Source organism: Leuciscus leuciscus (genome assembly GCF_965113295.1).
Source record: "Leuciscus leuciscus genome assembly, chromosome: 2".
NCBI lineage: Eukaryota > Metazoa > Chordata > Actinopteri > Cypriniformes > Leuciscidae > Leuciscus > Leuciscus leuciscus.
The window spans coordinates 63,875,737-63,893,570 of record NC_138726.1 but is presented as its reverse complement, the minus strand read 5'-3'; the positions used below and the strand labels follow the sequence as shown (position 1 = coordinate 63,893,570).

At 38.7% G+C, this 17,834-nt stretch overlaps 1 protein-coding gene across 2 annotated transcripts; it reads right to left on the bottom strand.

Moving 5' to 3' along the window:
• Positions 1-4,593: 4,593 nt before the first annotated feature.
• Positions 4,594-9,920, bottom strand: LOC309492599 (piggyBac transposable element-derived protein 4-like). 2 transcript variants are annotated; one of them, XM_082161594.1, is made up of 7 exons: positions 9,171-9,920; positions 8,487-8,558; positions 8,196-8,264; positions 7,848-7,916; positions 7,031-7,099; positions 6,683-6,751; positions 4,594-6,465 (listed from the first exon to the last, which is right to left on the bottom strand). In XM_082161594.1, exons 1-7 carry the CDS (start codon positions 9,326-9,328, stop codon positions 4,884-4,886), a joined length of 2,088 nt encoding a protein of 695 aa, XP_082017720.1. In that variant the 5' UTR covers positions 9,329-9,920; the 3' UTR covers positions 4,594-4,883. The 2 variants fall into 2 exon arrangements, with proteins under 2 accessions (XP_082017720.1, XP_082017721.1); XM_082161595.1 differs by lacking the exon at positions 8,196-8,264.
• Between the last annotated feature and the right edge of the window lie 7,914 nt (positions 9,921-17,834).

Below are 17,834 nucleotides of genomic sequence, written 5' to 3'. Positions count from 1 at the left end.
AAAATTTGACGTCTGACCGACGTTGCATTAGTTGGAGTCCAACGTCTTCCTGATGTCACATTGACGTACTGTGCCTGCTGGGCAAAATTAACATTCACGGCAGAATAATTAGAAAAAGATGGGACAAGCATGGCATTAGGGATGTCCCGATACCACTTTTTGCAGAACGAGTCCGATACCGATACTGTAATTTTTGGTACTCGCCGATACCGATACTGTAACCGATACCTGAATTTTCACTGCATTTGTAATTTTTAAATGTATTAGTAGATAAACCAAAAGATTATAAATCATATTAGTTGGCTTAATTTGTTCATCAAATATATATATTTCTTTCAGTTATTTTCATGCTTAATTAAGCCTGCTAAAATGCATTGTGAGCTTCTGTAAGCCTACTGTCACTGTTCATTCTATTGCTCTATCATATTTTATCTTTCATTTAATAGCACAACACATATTTAGAGCTGCTTCAGCAGGGCTCAGTGCTGAGGACTGGGTCAGCGGTTCAAATGTTTGTCAAAACCAGTGAAATATCAATTATTTAATCCAATTTTGATACTACAACAAAAACTAGCAGCCTAATTAATGTGAATTTAAAACAAGTAAGCAGTCAGTAACAAAATAAAAACAAACAATCGAATTACAAATAGGACAAATATATACAATATAGAACAAAGAAAGGCTACAAATGAAATAAACAGTGTTTTTAGAGTTTTTCGGGTATCTAACAGTACAGAAATTTGAATAAAGTAATCAAATGTGAAAAAAGCATATTCATTACTGTATGAATTATATATAGATGGATATTTTCTAAAGTTGAAAAGGGTAGCCTATTTAGTCAAGAGCAGTGAGTATTTATTTCTCCTTTGTTTGATTAGCATTAAAACACAGAAGCAGGTTTATCAAACTGCTGCCCCTTTAAGACCGAACGCACAGACCGCACTTGAACATGCTACGTTCATTTGAGATATAACCGACTTTGTTTACTATAGGATACTCACCAAGACGGGCGTTATTACATTGTGTGTGAATTCGTCCGTACAAGCGCAAGACGTGAAAGACAATTTAATTCAGTATTCGCGCGCTGAGACACTGGTTTGTGGGGCGCGCGCTTCGGATGTTTGCGTTCATGAAACTTCTTAACCTGCACACGTCCTGTAATAACGTAGGGAACCACTCGTTATACTTCAGTCAGGTAACAGTTCATGTTTTACTTTACTTAGGCTACATATACGATTTAGTTTTCATCCAAATAACATGTGCTGAGTGAACGATCAGCAATCAAGAGCATTTAACAGAAGTGCGCTCGCTCTCTCGCTCTCTCTCTCTCGTCAGTTAACGTTAATAATAAGCTAAAGCTACATGCCTCGTTTAATTTCGTTGCCATTGACATCCGACTGAACAAACTTTCCACTGATGTCTCGTCTGTTTAAACTAAGGCATGTGCTCGACCAGTTCGCGCGTCTATGCCTCAGTTCACCTCGACAAAGCACTCGCGGCGGCCAGTTTCGTTTCGCAAAATGGACGTGGTATCGGTGCGTGGTATCGGCGAATTTTTATGAGTACGAGTACGAGTATTTGAGGACAGTATCGGCCCGATCCCCGATGCCAGTATCGGTATCGGGCCATCCCTACATGGCATGTTTGGAAAGGTTGCCAGGAGAAAGCCTCTTCTCTTTAAAAAGAACATGGCAGCACGGCTTAGGTTTGCAGAGTTGTATCTGAACAAACCTCAAGATTGCTGGAACAATGTCCTTTGGGCAGACGAGATCAAAGTGGAGATGTTTGGCCATAATTAACAGAAAACTAAACACAGAAAAGCAGCACAAACACCTCATACAAACTGTCCATCGCACTGGTGGAGGCTTGTTTTGAAGCCACAGGACCTGGACACATTGCAGTCATTGAGTTTTGAATTTGATTGTGCTGGTAAAAAATGGTCTGTGTGGGTGGACACAATATTATACTCCATTAGATCAGTCCATGACATTACTAAACACACAGGTCCACGCAGAGTCGGCTGCCATTGGTGTTGACATCACCGACGAGCACGTACTATAAGCTAATCAGCGATCAGCAGCAGGCAGACGTGATCGTTCATTATATGAATGATAACTTGTAGCTGTATATTCAAGTGATTGCTATGCCAAAGTGGCATACATATACAGTAAGTTGAATCTACAGCAAAGAGTGGGAGAGTGATGCAACTCTTAAAACGTGGATTACACCTGTGGTGGGAGAAGAATGGCTTAATTGAAATAGAATATGGGACTATGCTATCGTCAGCTCCAAGCCAGTTCCACTAGCAATATATATATATATATATATATATATATATATATATATATATATATATATATATATATATATATATATATATGTGTGTATATGTATATGTATATATGTGTGTGTGTGTGTGCTAAATTCACACTGGTGTCTAGTAGCCTAAGCATGATCTTGTAATGCTAACCACAAGAAGTCGGGAAAAACGTTAGGTTAAACCCTCCACGTTATTTGCAAAAAATTATGTAAAATTTATAAACGCTAATTGAAACTGGTATTAGCCTACACTTGACATTCTGTCCTCCTCACTTCTGAAATGATGGCTAAGCTGATGCCTCTAATTATTGTGAATGTCCACAGTGGAATTAGCTGTGAAGGACATCGTTAGACACAACGTCATTGTTTAATTCCGTTTGGTGGCAGTAGTTGGTGCAAAAAGGTAATTTAATTTTATCTCACACATTTGCCTTTCTTCTCAGAATTGTGAGCTTATATCTAGCAATTGTAAATTATAAACTCATAATAGCAAATTCACGTCTCAACATTTTTTTTTCAACTTTTTTTCCACAGAATTCTAAGTTTACATACTGTAATTTTGACGGTTTTCTGAAAATTCAGACTTTCTTTTCCTTGGAATTCCTTGAGTTTACACCTTGTTTTTCCCCCTGCCACAGAATAAAAAATTATTCCGATTTTTTGTCTGACAAGTTTATATCTCGGAATTGTGAGTTAACCCTCTGGGGACCAAGGTGTTTTTGGGGCCCTTGAGATGTTCTGACATGCCCTGACATTTGTGCTTTTTCAGTTATTTATAAACATATTAATGGCAAAGGTGTAAATTCACTCTATATAGCACAAACAGGGCTAGCATAATATGTGAGCAACATGTAGATGTTTGTATTTTTAAGAGAATAATGTTTATGCGTGGTTATTGAAAAAAATAAAAATGAAAGTTGTTGAAATAAGACCACAAAACACATACTAAATATGTGTCCACAAGACTTTTGACTAATGGATGTTTTCACTTCGAGTTCTGGCTTCAAAATTATGTGAAAATAGTCTTGCTTTATCGTTCACATAAAACAATACATTGATTTAAATTGTGTAAGACAGGTTTTGCTTGGAAAGCCAATATGCGAGGGGGGCGTGAAGGAGGAGTGGTTTACACCTGAGAATACAATGTCCCACCCATTATGCGTAATGACTTGCATAATGAGCCATTCATTCAGGTGTGACACTGACTGAGCCACAAGAATGAATGCAAGGACAAAAGATATATTTAGAAGAAGACTTATATTGACCATATACGATTTTGATTACATCTATCTTGTAAATATGTTTTGCTATTTTATTAAAAAGGTTACAATTACAACAATAATTACAATTTCAACAATAATTCAAGTGTACTCTTTCTTTGTAAAAAAATTATTATAGGCCTACATTTTATCATATGTATTCATTAGTTTGAATATAGCCAACATTGGAACAGCTAACATCTTAGTTGATGACTTTATTTTTGACAAAAATAGTATTATATATATTTATATATATTTGATGTGGCAGTATATTCTACAGTAAAAACTGTACCCAAATCTAGTCAACAAAATGTTGTCTTTCATATTTCGCCTGACTGTAACGTTGTTTTTATGAAATATTAGGGCATATAAATGTTAATTTGCAGTTTAATACGTTGCTTATACAAAGACATTTTATTTCAACATATTTCAGTCGATTTTTACTCATCTCAGTAGGCTATAGCAAAGCATTTTAGTTGATTAACCCTCTGGGGACCAAGCTGTTTTTGGGGTCGTTGAGATGTTCTGACATGCTCTGACATTTGTGCTTTTTTCAGTTATTTATAAACATGTTAATGGCAAAGGTGTAAAATCACTCTATATAGCACAAACAGGCCTACCATAATATGCGAGCAACGTGTATGTAGATGTTTGTATTTTTAAGAGAATAATGTTTATGCGTGGTTTTTGGAAAAAATTAAAATGAAAGTTGCTGAATTAAGACCACAAAACACATATTAAATATCTGTCCACAAGACTTTTGATTAATTGATGTTGTCCCTTTGAGTTCTAGCTTCAAAATGATCTGAAAATCATCCTGCCTAATCTTTCACATAAAACACAACATTGATTTAAACATTGTAAAACAGTTTTTTTGTCAGAAGAGGTTTATGCGTGGGAGTGGTAATGGGTCATCAATATTAATGAGATTCAGACCAGGGGTGTGACATAGACGCTCCCCCAAGTGCTAATGTGCTCAAGTGAGGCAGCCTTAAAGAATGAGGAGATTCAAATGTTTTGTTTTTCAATCTGTTTTATTGTAATTTTGTAAAAACAAAAGGTATCTCACAGTAAATGCTTATGCTCCGTTGATGCGAGCTCTAAGCAAATCAAATGTGACCAAAATAAATAATCAGTCGGCTATAAACAAAGCAATTGTGAGCGATAAATAAACAAAAGTAAAGGCAGTTCGCTATCCTCGCAGACCACGCCTGCTATGCTAGCGGGCTAAGGCTAGTAGCAGAAGTTTGGAAAGGTGGATATAAGTAGTGAAATCAAAGCAATCCGATTGTTTTGAGAATACAGTTACATGTCTTGGTGCCATTTCTGAAAACAGTTCCTGTTCAACTGAAGACACAAGTGAACATTACATGCCTGGCATTTCCAAGGTGTGTCCTGCCTTTTACCAAGCTGTCCTTTGCAAAGCACACAGATCTTGCGTCCAACTGTGCAAATGTTCTTTGCATCTGAGATCAGCTCCACTCCTGGAACCGGCACATGGTCACTACTGGTTTGTGTTGGTGCTACTTTCTGTGACACACCACAGAGCTCTGCAATAAGCTGTTCCATGAACTGTTTATGGGTCATGTTACCAGATAGCTCTTTGTGGATAAGGAAAGCATTGGTGGCAGCAATGTCCAAGAAGTGTAGAAAGATCTTTCTGTACCACTTCATTGTTTTGTGTTGTGCAGTGTAGTACTGTAAGAGTTGATCGGACAGGTCAACACCACCCATGTGTTTGTTGTAGGCAGTCACAGGTGCAGGACATGGAAATGTCATTGTCCTCCATGTATCTTGTGTTTTCACCCTCCTCTGCACAGTCTCACCAGTATAAGCAGATTGAATGGTGGAACAGACAGATACCTCACGTGTGTCCATCCACTTCACAAATACAAGAGGTCCATCCCGAATCCACCTGATGGATCCCCTGGCAGATTTTTTTGAGAGTGAATTAGTTGTATCACGTGGGCAGTCCTTCCTGTTGTCCCTGTAAGTCCCACATGCACCAAACTTCATTGCAAACAAGTCTTTTAGGAGCTTTGGGCTTGTGTAAAAATTGTCCATGTACACATGGTACCCAGAGCCTAAAACTTTACAGTCTAAAAGAGATGTTACAGCATCATATGACAGTCCATGGCCTGTGGGAAAGTTGTTCTTTCCTGTGTACACAGAAAAGTCCAAAGTGTATCCATTTGAGGAGTCTGCAAGAACAAACAACTTGAAACCCCATCTGGTTGGCTTAGCTTTCATGTACTGTGTCATACCTGTGTGTGCTTTGCATGCCACCATTCTTTCATCCACAGCTAAGTTTCTTCTAGGATGATAGATGGATTTACAAGCATGACGGATAGTTTCCATGAGAGGTTTGACTCTGAAAAGACGGTCATGTTCAGGTGTGCCCCTCTTTCTGTCATTCTCCTTATCTGCATCTGGGTGACTCATGTGCACATTCCATGAAATGGTGCGGTATCTCTCTCTTGCCATGATTGTGGCAGGAAAAGGCAAAGAGAAAAGACTGTCTTGCCGCCAGTAGTCCTTGATGGAGCTGACCTTCACCATGGCCATGTAAAACACCAGCCCAATGTAGCGGTACATCTCACTGATGCTGACATCAGTCCATTTAAATTTGCGCCCCTTTGCAATTGCACCAGCAGCCTGAGCATTGGTGTTGTGGCACAGAGTTGAAACTGCATTCTCAGAAAAAAACATTTTGAAGAGAGTCTGGGGAGTGTGTGTGTCAGCAGAACTCAGCTGTGGTCCAAGTTCCCGGGCAGGCAGGAATCTCAGAGTCTGTGGAACCATATCAATGTCAGTCTCTGTTTTCCATGACAGAGTGGACTCCTTGTTGCTCGTCTGAATGTTTGTCTTGGCCCTCTTTGCCACATTCCTATAAAAATAATAATATTAATAAAGGTTAATAAAGGTTGATCAAAGTACTATCAGCATGTCAGGGCAGGGCAATCAGCATGTTGATAAAACAAAAAATATATAAGCTCTTTTATATTAACATTACCAATCAATAATTGTAATATTGTGCATGCATAACACATTTTTTGCAAAGCCACAGTAGTAGGTAAAAAAATAGTAGATAAATATGTACTTACTCTTTTTGATTTCCGTTGCTGCGTGTCCTGCGAGTTGCAGTGGAAGGCGAGAGTGAACAAGCTACATTCCTTTTAAAAAAAGTTAAAAACTGTTATTATCATATATTTTACAGAGTACTATTCCAGCACATGCATAACTGATGGACATTTAGCAATGCTGATAAAGCAACACAATATAAGCTCTTTTATATTAACATTACCAATCAATAATTGTTATATTGTGCATGCATAACACCACATTTTTTGCAAAGCCACACAGGCACATATAGGCTACATTTGTATCATCACTAAGTATATAAACAAAAATGTAACTAACATCTGTAAAATAGTAGATAAATATGTACTTACTCTTTTTGATTTCCGTTGCTGCGTGTCCTGCGAGTTGCAGTGGAAGGCGAGAGTGAACAAGCTACATTCCTTTTAAAAAAAGTTAAAAACTGTTATTATCATATATTTTACAGAGTACCATTCCAGCACATGCATAACTGATGGACATTTAGCAATGCTGATAACATAAAACATATGTAACATCAACCAATCTCCAAAAATAAATAATAAAGTCATACAGGCTCATATTATTAACACTAAGTATAAACAAAATGTAACTAACATCTGTAAAATAGTGGGTAAATATGTACTTACTCTTTCTGATTTCTGACTGTGTTGCTAAGCGCACTCCGAGTTGCAGGCGGACGTAGTGATGACGCTACATTCCTTTTAAAAAAGTTGAAGAATATTATTACATAAATATAACTATAGTAGAATTAGTCTATAATGAATAACTGATGTAAATAATTTTAGACGCGTGCAATAAGCCTATATGCGTGTCAATGGGCGATTACCGGAGAGGCACACCGCAAACATTAGCCTAACACATTTGTGCACTTCATTAACTGGGTATATTTACACATTTCAGCACATTTACACACATTTACAACTGATATTTGCGAGCATGCATCGTCAATGATAATGAGGCAGCATTTGGTTGATCAAAGTACTATCAGCATGTCAGGGCAGGGCAATCAGCATGTTGATAAAACAAAAAATATATAAGCTCTTTTATATTAACATTACCAATCAATAATTGTAATATTGTGCATGCATAACACATTTTTTGCAAAGCCTCAGTAGTAGGTAAAAAAATAGTAGATAAATATGTACTTACTCTTTTTGATTTCCGTTGCTGCCTGTCCTGCGAGTTGCAGTGGAAGGCGAGAGTGAACAAGCTACATTCCTTTTAAAAAAAGTTAAAAACTGTTATTATCATATATTTTACAGAGTACTATTCCAGCACATGCATAACTGATGGACATTTAGCAATGCTGATAAAGCAACACAATATAAGCTCTTTTATATTAACATTACCAATCAATAATTGTTATATTGTGCATGCATAACACCACATTTTTTGCAAAGCCACACAGGCACATATAGGCTACATTTGTATCATCACTAAGTATATAAACAAAAATGTAACTAACATCTGTAAAATAGTAGATAAATATGTACTTACTCTTTTTGATTTCCGTTGCTGCGTGTCCTGCGAGTTGCAGTGGAAGGCGAGAGTGAACAAGCTACATTCCTTTGTAAAATATATGATAATAACAGTTTTTAACTTTTTTTAAGAGTACTATTCCAGCACATGCATAACTGATGGACATTTAGCAATGCTGATAACATAAAACATATGTAACATCAACCAATCTCCAAAAATAAATAATAAAGTCATACAGGCTCATATTATTAACACTAAGTATAAACAAAATGTAACTAACATCTGTAAAATGGGTAAATATGTACTTACTCTTTCTGATTTCTGACTGTGTTGCTAAGCGCACTCCGAGTTGCAGGCGGACGTAGTGATGACGCTACATTCCTTTTAAAAAAGTTGAAGAATATTATTACATAAATATAACTATAGTAGAATTAGTCTATAATGAATAACTGATGTAAATAATTTTAGACGCGTGCAATAAGCCTATATGCGTGTCAATGGGCGATTACCGGAGAGGCACACCGCAAACATTAGCCTAACACATTTGTGCACTTCATTAACTGGGTATATTTACACATTTCAGCACATTTACACACATTTACAACTGATATTTGCGAGCATGCATCGTTAATGATAATGAGGCAGCATTTATAAAGTCAAAATATAATCTAAACACCTACTAGGCCTACTTTCTAAATTCTATCTTTCATACATAATGATCTAAACATATCATTTAGGCTACACATACAAATACAAATTTCCTAAACAAGGGGTGTAGCATATGTACACAAAAAAAACAAAACAAAACATTTTTGACGTTGAAATGGTACGAGATATTAAATTCATGGTATAGATATGCACTTTCATTAGATCGTGTTGAATATAGGTAGATATCAAATGTCAATACTCTGGATGGCAAGTCCACCCAGTATAATATGTAAGCTCATGTTTTGAATAGCTTGTCAACTAATGCAAGTAAGAATAAATACTTACTCATCCGAAATTCTATCCACGGCTGGATCAAGACGCTCTTCAAAATACAAACGGTCGTCATCAGAGTAGTCGCGCTCCTCTTCTGATGAAAATGTGGACTCTTCGTCGCTAGTATCCAGGACGAACTGAAGGGCTTCCGCACCGGTGTACCGTGTCATCTTCCCAACGCGCAGGTGACTGAATGATGAAACTTGAAGCTTTTAATGCATTTGCTTGGGGGCGTTTACCTGTTTTGCATAGACGGCTTAACACATTATCTTATGAATAGCGCGCTCCGTGAGTAGGCGTGAACGAATTAAAGTCAATGAGCTCGTAATGAGCTCGACTGGAATCGCTCTCTTTTTATACAGATTACAGAAGCTGATAATATTTGTTTTTTATATAAATTACTTCATTTAAAAGCTGCGATCTCAAGCTTTATGCCCGTGGGTCTGTTTGCCTGTTTGACTGAATTTTCGCAGAGTTATAGATCATTTTCGAACGCGTTTCAAACGGGAGTTCACTGACAGAGAGAAGGCAGAAATCGCATCATGTTAAAGTTTCTTTATTTGTCAAAAAGCAAAACACTTTATTTTTATTGTGAATATACAGAAAAAAAATAGAAACTGAACAGGATCGATTGATGTATTACACGAAAATGAAAGATCAAAATTAACAGAGCATTTAGTGTTTATTTTCATTGCTAAAAAAAAAAAACGAGCAAAACGCGCGGGCGCGTTTTTGGTCCCCAGAGGGTTAAAGCGGTTTATTCTTTCACACACAGACACGCGATTCATATTTAGGCTAAACAGTCTTTACAAATATGTACCCTTCATTCATCTCACAGAAACGCGATTCATATTATAGAAACGCGATTCATCTTTTTGCGGTTTACATAGGCCTACACTAACGTTATTCCATAACGTTATTCCACATAACACTTGAGAAAAGATAACTTAGCCTACCTCACTCCTCATCTATTGCTCCTCATATCAGCACTGTTCTCAGGAAACTTTTCTCCAGGATTATTAGGTAGACTATGCCTCACTCGCGGCGCGCTGCATGTGTTTACAGCTGATGTGGGCGTTTCACAGGTCTGAAATGGTTCAGAATTTGCGTTTGATTAGTGCGCGCTCTCCGGGGCGTGGTCACATTACATTTGAATGAGCTCTAATAAGCTCGACTGGAATCGCTCTCTTTTAATACAGATTTCACAAGCTGAGAATATTTGTTTTTTATATAAATTACTTCATTTAAGAGAAGCGATTTCAAGCTTTATGCCCGTGGGTATGTTTACCTGTTTGACTGAATTTTCGCGGAGTATCAGATCATTTTCGAACGCGTTTCAAATTGGACTTCACAGACAGAGAGAGTGCAGAACTTGAATCATGTTTATTTTTCTTTATTTGGCAAAAAGCACAACACTTTATTTTTATTGTGAGTATACAGAAAAAAAATTGAAACTGAACAGGATCGATTGATGTATAACACGAAAATGAAAGATCAAAATTAACAGAGCAGTTTGAGCTTATTTTACATTGCTAAAAAAAAAAAAACGAGCAAAACGCGGGGGCGCGTTTTTGGTCCCCAGAGGGTTAACATCACAATTTCACAATGCTGATATAAAAAAAAAAAAATTTATTCTTTATTCCATGGCAGAAATAAGCTGCCTAGAAATCTCATTTACACACAAGCTTGTGTAAATTGTGCATAAAGATGGGTCACGACAGGTTTTTATTAATTTCCCAGGAAATCGGGCAGTAGGAGGAGCTGTTACACTGTCGTCAACATCCGGGAGCTGGTTTGCTGAAAAGGCCATTGATGGTAATCGAGGTCTCCAGCAGTTGTACACGGGATGCACCTGCACCCTTAATCAGACTAACCCGTGGTGGAGGCTGGATCTGCGTGATGTTTACCGAATTACTAAAGTGGTCGTCACTAACAGACTAGACTGCTGTGCAGAATACATAAACGGAGCGGAGATTCGCATCGGAAACTCTTTGGAGAACAACGGCAACAACAATCCCATGTGAGACTCTTGAGGTTGAAAGAACATGAGAGCTTGAGTACAAATGAGAAGGATTAACGTGTATGGCTAGATATAACACTTTCTTTATCTCCATCTGTTTCTCTCTGTCTGTAGATGTGCTGTTATTTCTGCTATTCCAGCGGGCGAGTCCTACAGCTACTCATGTGATGGGATGGATGGACGTTATGTGGTTGTTTATATTCCTGGAGATCAGAAGATTCTTACTCTTTGTGAGGTTGAAGTCTATGGTTATTTAGCAGGTAATTCATTGCTGCAGTGCATTACTTTCAATATGTAATAACATGCTATACTTAAAACCTACTTAAAAGGGATAGTTCACCAAAACCTGAAAATTATAATTCTTTATTCATGCTCATGTCTTTCCAAACCATTATGACAGTATTCATGCTTTAATGGCCTCTTGCATGAGGAATAGTCTGACAGATGCATGCTTGTAAAGAAGGATGGCGTTTGTTTAAAGCTAACCACAGCAATTTGGGAAACATCAGCATAGGAAGTAAAAAATGCATTCATTGCGCTAATGTTTTTATCATGTTAAACGCATCATTTCCCAGCACTAACCGAATCGCTTTTCATTCCAAATGGGTGTGACTGAAGATGGAAATGGTTTATTGTAAGATAATGTAAAACCATTGATGAAATTTCCATGCCAGGCTGCTCACATGAAATATAGGTCCTTAGAAATACAAACACACACACATAATAATTTCAATGAATAACCTTTATTAAATATAAAAAACAACATTAAAAAAAAATCTGATTATACAAGCTCTAGACAGTGTTAGCTGGTGGCACGCCAGTCTGTTTAGCAGAAGGGACTTGAGACCGGTGATTTATATATGCTAACACTCAGGTTGTCTGACCGGACCAGGACATGGTGCCCTCAGAGCACTGGCTGAAATTCCCTGAAGGCCAGGAGCACTGCCATCATTTCCAGACAGTTGATGTGCCAGCTCGACATTAGCTCTTTCCAAGAGCCAAAGGCTGGCCTCTTGTCGCACAATGCACCCGCACCAATCTTGAAGGCATCTGTCATGACTACCTTCCTTCTGGAAACCGAGTCCAGTTCCATGCCTATCTGATACAGATAGTTCACCCCGAGAATAATACGGCCCTCATGCTACGCTCGAGGTGGGATGCGGGCCTTTAGCCAGTGTTGTAGAGGCCGCTTATGTTATAGTCCCATGTAGGGACTAAGTAGCCTCTGAAATTTTATTAAGGGGATATTTCTCCCCATTTTGAATGCTGACGCTATCTTCTGAATTTTTAGGGATCGTTCCAGCGAAATCCAGGCCCGCATTTAGGACAAATCGAATACTGCCCTCAGGAACGTGATGCGTTGGCTTGGGGACAGCAAGCTTTTGCTCAAGTTGATCCTGAACCCCAGACTTTATAGATGGTTGAGGGGCTGAGATCTGTGCATGCACGGTTCCTCCTTCGATTAGGCTAAAAGCAGCCAATCGTCGAGGTAATTCAGGATGCAAACCCTGTTTTGCTTCAGAGGGGAGAGATCTACATCCACGCATTTCATAAAAGTGCGTGGAGCTAGAGACAGTCCGAATGGTAGGACTGTATATTGGGTAGCGCTTAGCTGGGTGGAAGCGCTGCTTCACCTCGAGTTCTGCCTTGGGCTGGGGCTAAGTGGGTGCGGGAGCTGGCTTGGTGTGCTGATGAGTCAACGACAACTTAGGGTGACTAGAATCAGCTGAAGAACTTGCCTAATTAGTAGGAAGTGGCGCATAGCCTGCCAGGCCGCTGTGAAACGCTCAGCAAAGCCACGCAGAACCGAGAGGGAGAGACAGGGAAGTCAAGAAGGGTTGTCTTGTCAGCGTCCTTGATCTCCAAGTTTAACCATAGGTGGTGCTTTGAGCACCACTAAACAGGCCATCATACGACTGATCGCCTGGGCCATTGTCTTGGTAAGTCACAGAGCGAGGTCGGTTGTGCTGTGCAGCTCCTTGAAATCAGCAGGGACTGGGTTGGACTGGGTTCGGCTCAGCTTGAAGGACTGCCATTATATGGAGAGTGGATCTGCAGGCTGCAGAGTAGGTTTGCGACAGCCTTCTCCAGAGGGAAGCTTTCGGCGTGGTCAACAATGTTGAGGGTGGGCGAAGCAGATGAGTGAGTGCAGGCCAAGTAGGGGGTGCGCCACAACTGGTTCATCATGAACAAGTCGGTTAGGTTCCGGCTGCAGGAGCCATTTGTCGAAAAAGTTGTGGGCAGGCACTTCCAGGGCCACTACCACTCCAAACCGAGTTTATGACAGGTTTAGGTCAGGCCCTTAATATCACCTGGCTCCTTAGGTGGCAGGGAGGTGGAGTACTACATAGAGTCCGACCACACCCATGTATTTAACCCTCTGGAGTCTGAGCGTTTTTTGGGGCCCTGGGGGTGTTCTGACATGCTCTGACATTTGTGCTTTTTTCAGTTGCTTATAAACATATTAATGGCAAAGGTGTAAATTCACTCTATATAGCACAAACAGGACTACAATAATATGTGAGCCACATGTATGTACATGTTTTCATTTTTGAGAGAATAATGTTTATGTGTGGTTATCGAAAAAACTAAAAATTAAAGTTTTTGAAATAAGGCCACAAAACACATACTAAATATGTGGCAATAAGACTTTTGACTAATGGATGTCGTCGCCTATAGTTTTTTCTTCAAAATTATGTGAAAATAGTCTTGCTTTATCGTTCACATAAAAACATACATTGATTTAAATTGATGTAAAACAGGTTTTGCTTGGAAAGCCAATATGCGAGGGGGGCGTGAACGAGGAGTGGTTTACACCTTAGAATACAATGTCCCACCCACTCTGCATAATGATGAGCCATTCACTCAGGTGTGACACTGACTGAGCCACAATGCAAGGACAAAAGATATATTTAGAAGAAGACTTATATTGACCATTTAAGATTTTGCTTACATCTATCTTGTAAATATGTTTTGCTATTTTATTAAAACGGTTACAATTACAACAATAATTACAATTTCAACAATATTTCAAGTGTACTCTTTCTTTGTAAAAAAAATGATTATAGGCCTACATTTTATCTATGTATTCATTAGTTTGAATATAACCAACATTGGAACAGCTAACATCTTAGTTGATGACTTTATTTTTGACAAAAATTGTATTTTATATATAGAAATTGCTAAACAAAAGCTTATTTGATGTGGCAGTATATTCTACAGTAAAAACTGTACCCAAATCTAGTCAACAAAATGTTGTCTTTCATATTTCGTCTGACTGTAACGTTGTTTTCATGAAATATTAGGGCATATTGTTAATTTGCAGTTTAATACGTTGCTTATACAAATAGCCTACATTTTATTTCAACATTCAGTCGATGTTTACTTATCTCAGTATAGCAATGCAGTTTGCTAAAACATCATCATTCATTCACACACGCGATTTAAATTTAAACTGTCTTTGCCAGCTGTGGTAAACAGCGCGCATCTCTGCCGTTTATTCATTCATAAACAGAAACCCACGTGAAGAAATTCACGTGAGAAGGAAAAAACTTACTAGTATTCCTCAGCTCGCTCCTCGATATACCCGCACTTCTGAGGGACATTTTCCATTAGTATTATTCCTCACAGCGCTGCAAGACGGTGTAAACAATGATCTAAATAAACTTGTGTGTTTTCTCGAGCTGATGGGGGCGTTCACAGGATTGCCTCAGCCATTTGCGTTTGAATAGCGCGCGCTCTCCGTGGGCGGGGCCGATTATAACGTAATGAGATGAGATGAGCTCGACTGGAATTGCTCTCTTTTAATACAGATTTCACAAGATGAGAATATTAGCTTTTTATATAAATTACTTCATTTAAAAGAAGAGAATTCAAGCTTCATGCCTGTGTGTCTGTATGTCTGTTTGACTGAGTATTCGCTGAGTTATTGTTCATTTTCGGACGCGTTTCAGAATGGACTTCACTGGCAGAGAGAAGGCAGAACTCGCTTCGTGTTTATTTTTCTTTATTTGGCAAAAAGCACAACACTTTGTTTTTATTGTGAGTATACACAAAAATAATACACATTTAACAGAATCGATTGATGTATGAAACTCCTATGGAAAATCAAAGTCAACAGAGTATTTATGAGTTTCTTTTACACTAATAAAAAAAAAGCGAGCTGGTATCGCCGGCGATACCGTAGACCTCAGGGGGTTAAAGCTGCCAATGTCATGGGCACAGATTCCCCATTGGAAAGCTTAAAACAGACCAAAAACTCACTTCGTAACTGACAGATTTGAAGAAAATTACAATTGTTTGGCAAATAAATAAATGACGAACATTACATAAGCATTAACAAAATGTTACCATTTGTAATCTTCATAGTATATATACATGTATAAATTGAATGTAGGGTGCTGCCCCTTTAAGGACATTGATTCTGTGGGCTCATGTGATCGCCTCGGAAGAGGCGCAGAAAAGAAAAAGAAAAACTGAGTGAGAAAGCCATGTTGTGCTCATATGCAAACTTTGTAACTTTCTATAACAATTTCAGATAAAATGATAATCTAAACGATATATTCCCAGCGTGGTGAGTAACATTTTGTTGTTATAAGTATATTGATAAATTACTATGTAGATCACTATTTGCGATCGCTATTTCACGCCTAATGCTATTCGTTTGTTTATTATGTTTGGTTAGACATTTTACAGTTTAAATTGCCTATTGAAATATTCATGCAATATGTGTTGCATTTATTTGTTAAACAAAGTTTAATACAGCGACTGTTTTGGAAATCTGAATGGACAGTTTCATGCTAATATGAGTTCTGTCAGGTCCATTAAGTCAAGAACACACAGACAATAAAAATAATTTAAGAATTTTTATTGAATAGATTGCAAACAAGTTGATGTTCCTGAATTGAAATTTGGCGGTATGGCTCTGTTCAGGGAGTCAGCAGCAGCAGCATTAGGGAACGCTCACACAGTTTAGGACTGTGAGAGCTAAAATATCCCCCCAAACAAAACCACATGATTTATTTTAACAATTTATATGCTTAGTAATCTACGAATATATACGGATAATTTGCAATATGTTATAATCAGATGAGTCCTGACCACCCATGAGTTAGCAGAATCAGGGGACAGCAGCAGCAGTATGTTCTGGTCAGATGAGTCCCCTGACCATTCATGAATTAGCAGAAGTCAGGGAACAGCAGCAGTATGAGGAGATAGCAGCCGCATATAGGGACAGCATTATCAGCATGAGGGGATGCAGCAGCAGCATAAGGGCGCTCATGTTATTTTGACTAGATGAGCTATCCCCCCCAAAACAGAAATTGAGTGTCTCGAACGTTGTCGTCTGAGCCGCCCTAATTTAGCGATTTATATTATGGTAAAATTATTAATTAATTACTGAAATTACTATTCAAGACCGCAATAGCTAAAACATGCTGTTACCTAGAATTATCTGTCTTTGAACTGTTTTGACGGTCTACAGTGTAAACGCTAAGAGATGACTAAGCCACCTTCTGAGAAACGAGCTAGATGAAGGAATTAAACAGCTGGTAGCGCATCCAGGGGCGTTATACTGAGCAGAGCGCGAGCAAAATAATGATCAAATGTGATTATTAGCGAAACAAATCAGAGACTTGAGCTCATGGCTTTCTGGGCGTCAAGAATAGCCCGAACATCGGGACAGAGGTATGGTTCGTAAGCAGCAGAAGACCACCGCCCCATAGCTTTAAGGGTTAAAACCGGAGCGGATGCTGCCGCTGTTGTTGCTGCGCAGAGAATGAGCAGTATAGCGGTCCGGGGGCAATCCACAGAATTGGCAAAGGAGGCGTAGGTGACAAGAAAACCAGGTTCTGGACATTGTTTTCCCTGCCTGCGTGACGAACAGCGGCTCCTGCGGATCAGCACTGGGGCGGTACCTCAAATAGGACAACATGGAAATCAGAGGACAAAAAACAGTGTTAGACTCAGAGATGTACACGATTACGCCTTTACAATTTTTATCAGTTTTGGAATGTTTTAAAAATAATGTGAAATGGTGATCATGAATTGAGACATCAGAAATTGTTAGATTGAGATTTGGGTCAAATGAACAAGTGCGTGAAGAAATTTCACCACCCCTTTGAAAACCAAAAAAGGCTGTGAGAATGACTGTTTCTAACAACTGATCGGTGTACGGCCCAAAACACCCATCCCGTAATTTTGATATGATTTTTTTAACCAAAGGTAGAGTAAAAGGGAGACGTTTATCATTGCCTTGTGGAGATTGTCTTTTGATCCCGTTCAGCAAAAGGCGAATGGAAGGATTTTCCAAAATACTGGAGGCAGATGGATCCAGGCAGCGCATATGGAATTGAATGCCAGCGACCGTACTTTTGATGGAAGAAGGCTGCAGTTTCCGATCCCCGAAGCAGTGGACTATAAACGCACTAATATATGATATATTGACAGGCAGAGCAGCTACAGATAAAGAAGCACAAAAACTGATGAAATAAGACCATGCAGAGTCATACGATTTTAATGTCTGTTACAATGACTTCACCTTTTCTTCCAAATCCGGTGGACATCTCAGCGCAAATTGTTTGACGAGCACTTCGTAGAGAAAGAGTTTTTAGCCAGACAAAATCCCCTTGCCTTTCCTGATAGTTACTTGTATGAAA

Coding starts and splice junctions, on each gene's coding strand:
- LOC309492599 (XM_082161594.1), bottom strand. CDS start 9,328: ATGACACGGTACACCGGTGCGGAAGCCCTTCAGTTCGTCCTGGATACT. Junction 8,265..8,486: donor ACAGTCAGAAATCAGAAAGA/GTAAGTACATAT, acceptor TATTTTACAAAG/GAATGTAGCTTGTTCACTCT. Junction 7,917..8,195: donor AGCAACGGAAATCAAAAAGA/GTAAGTACATAT, acceptor TTTTTTTAAAAG/GAATGTAGCTTGTTCACTCT.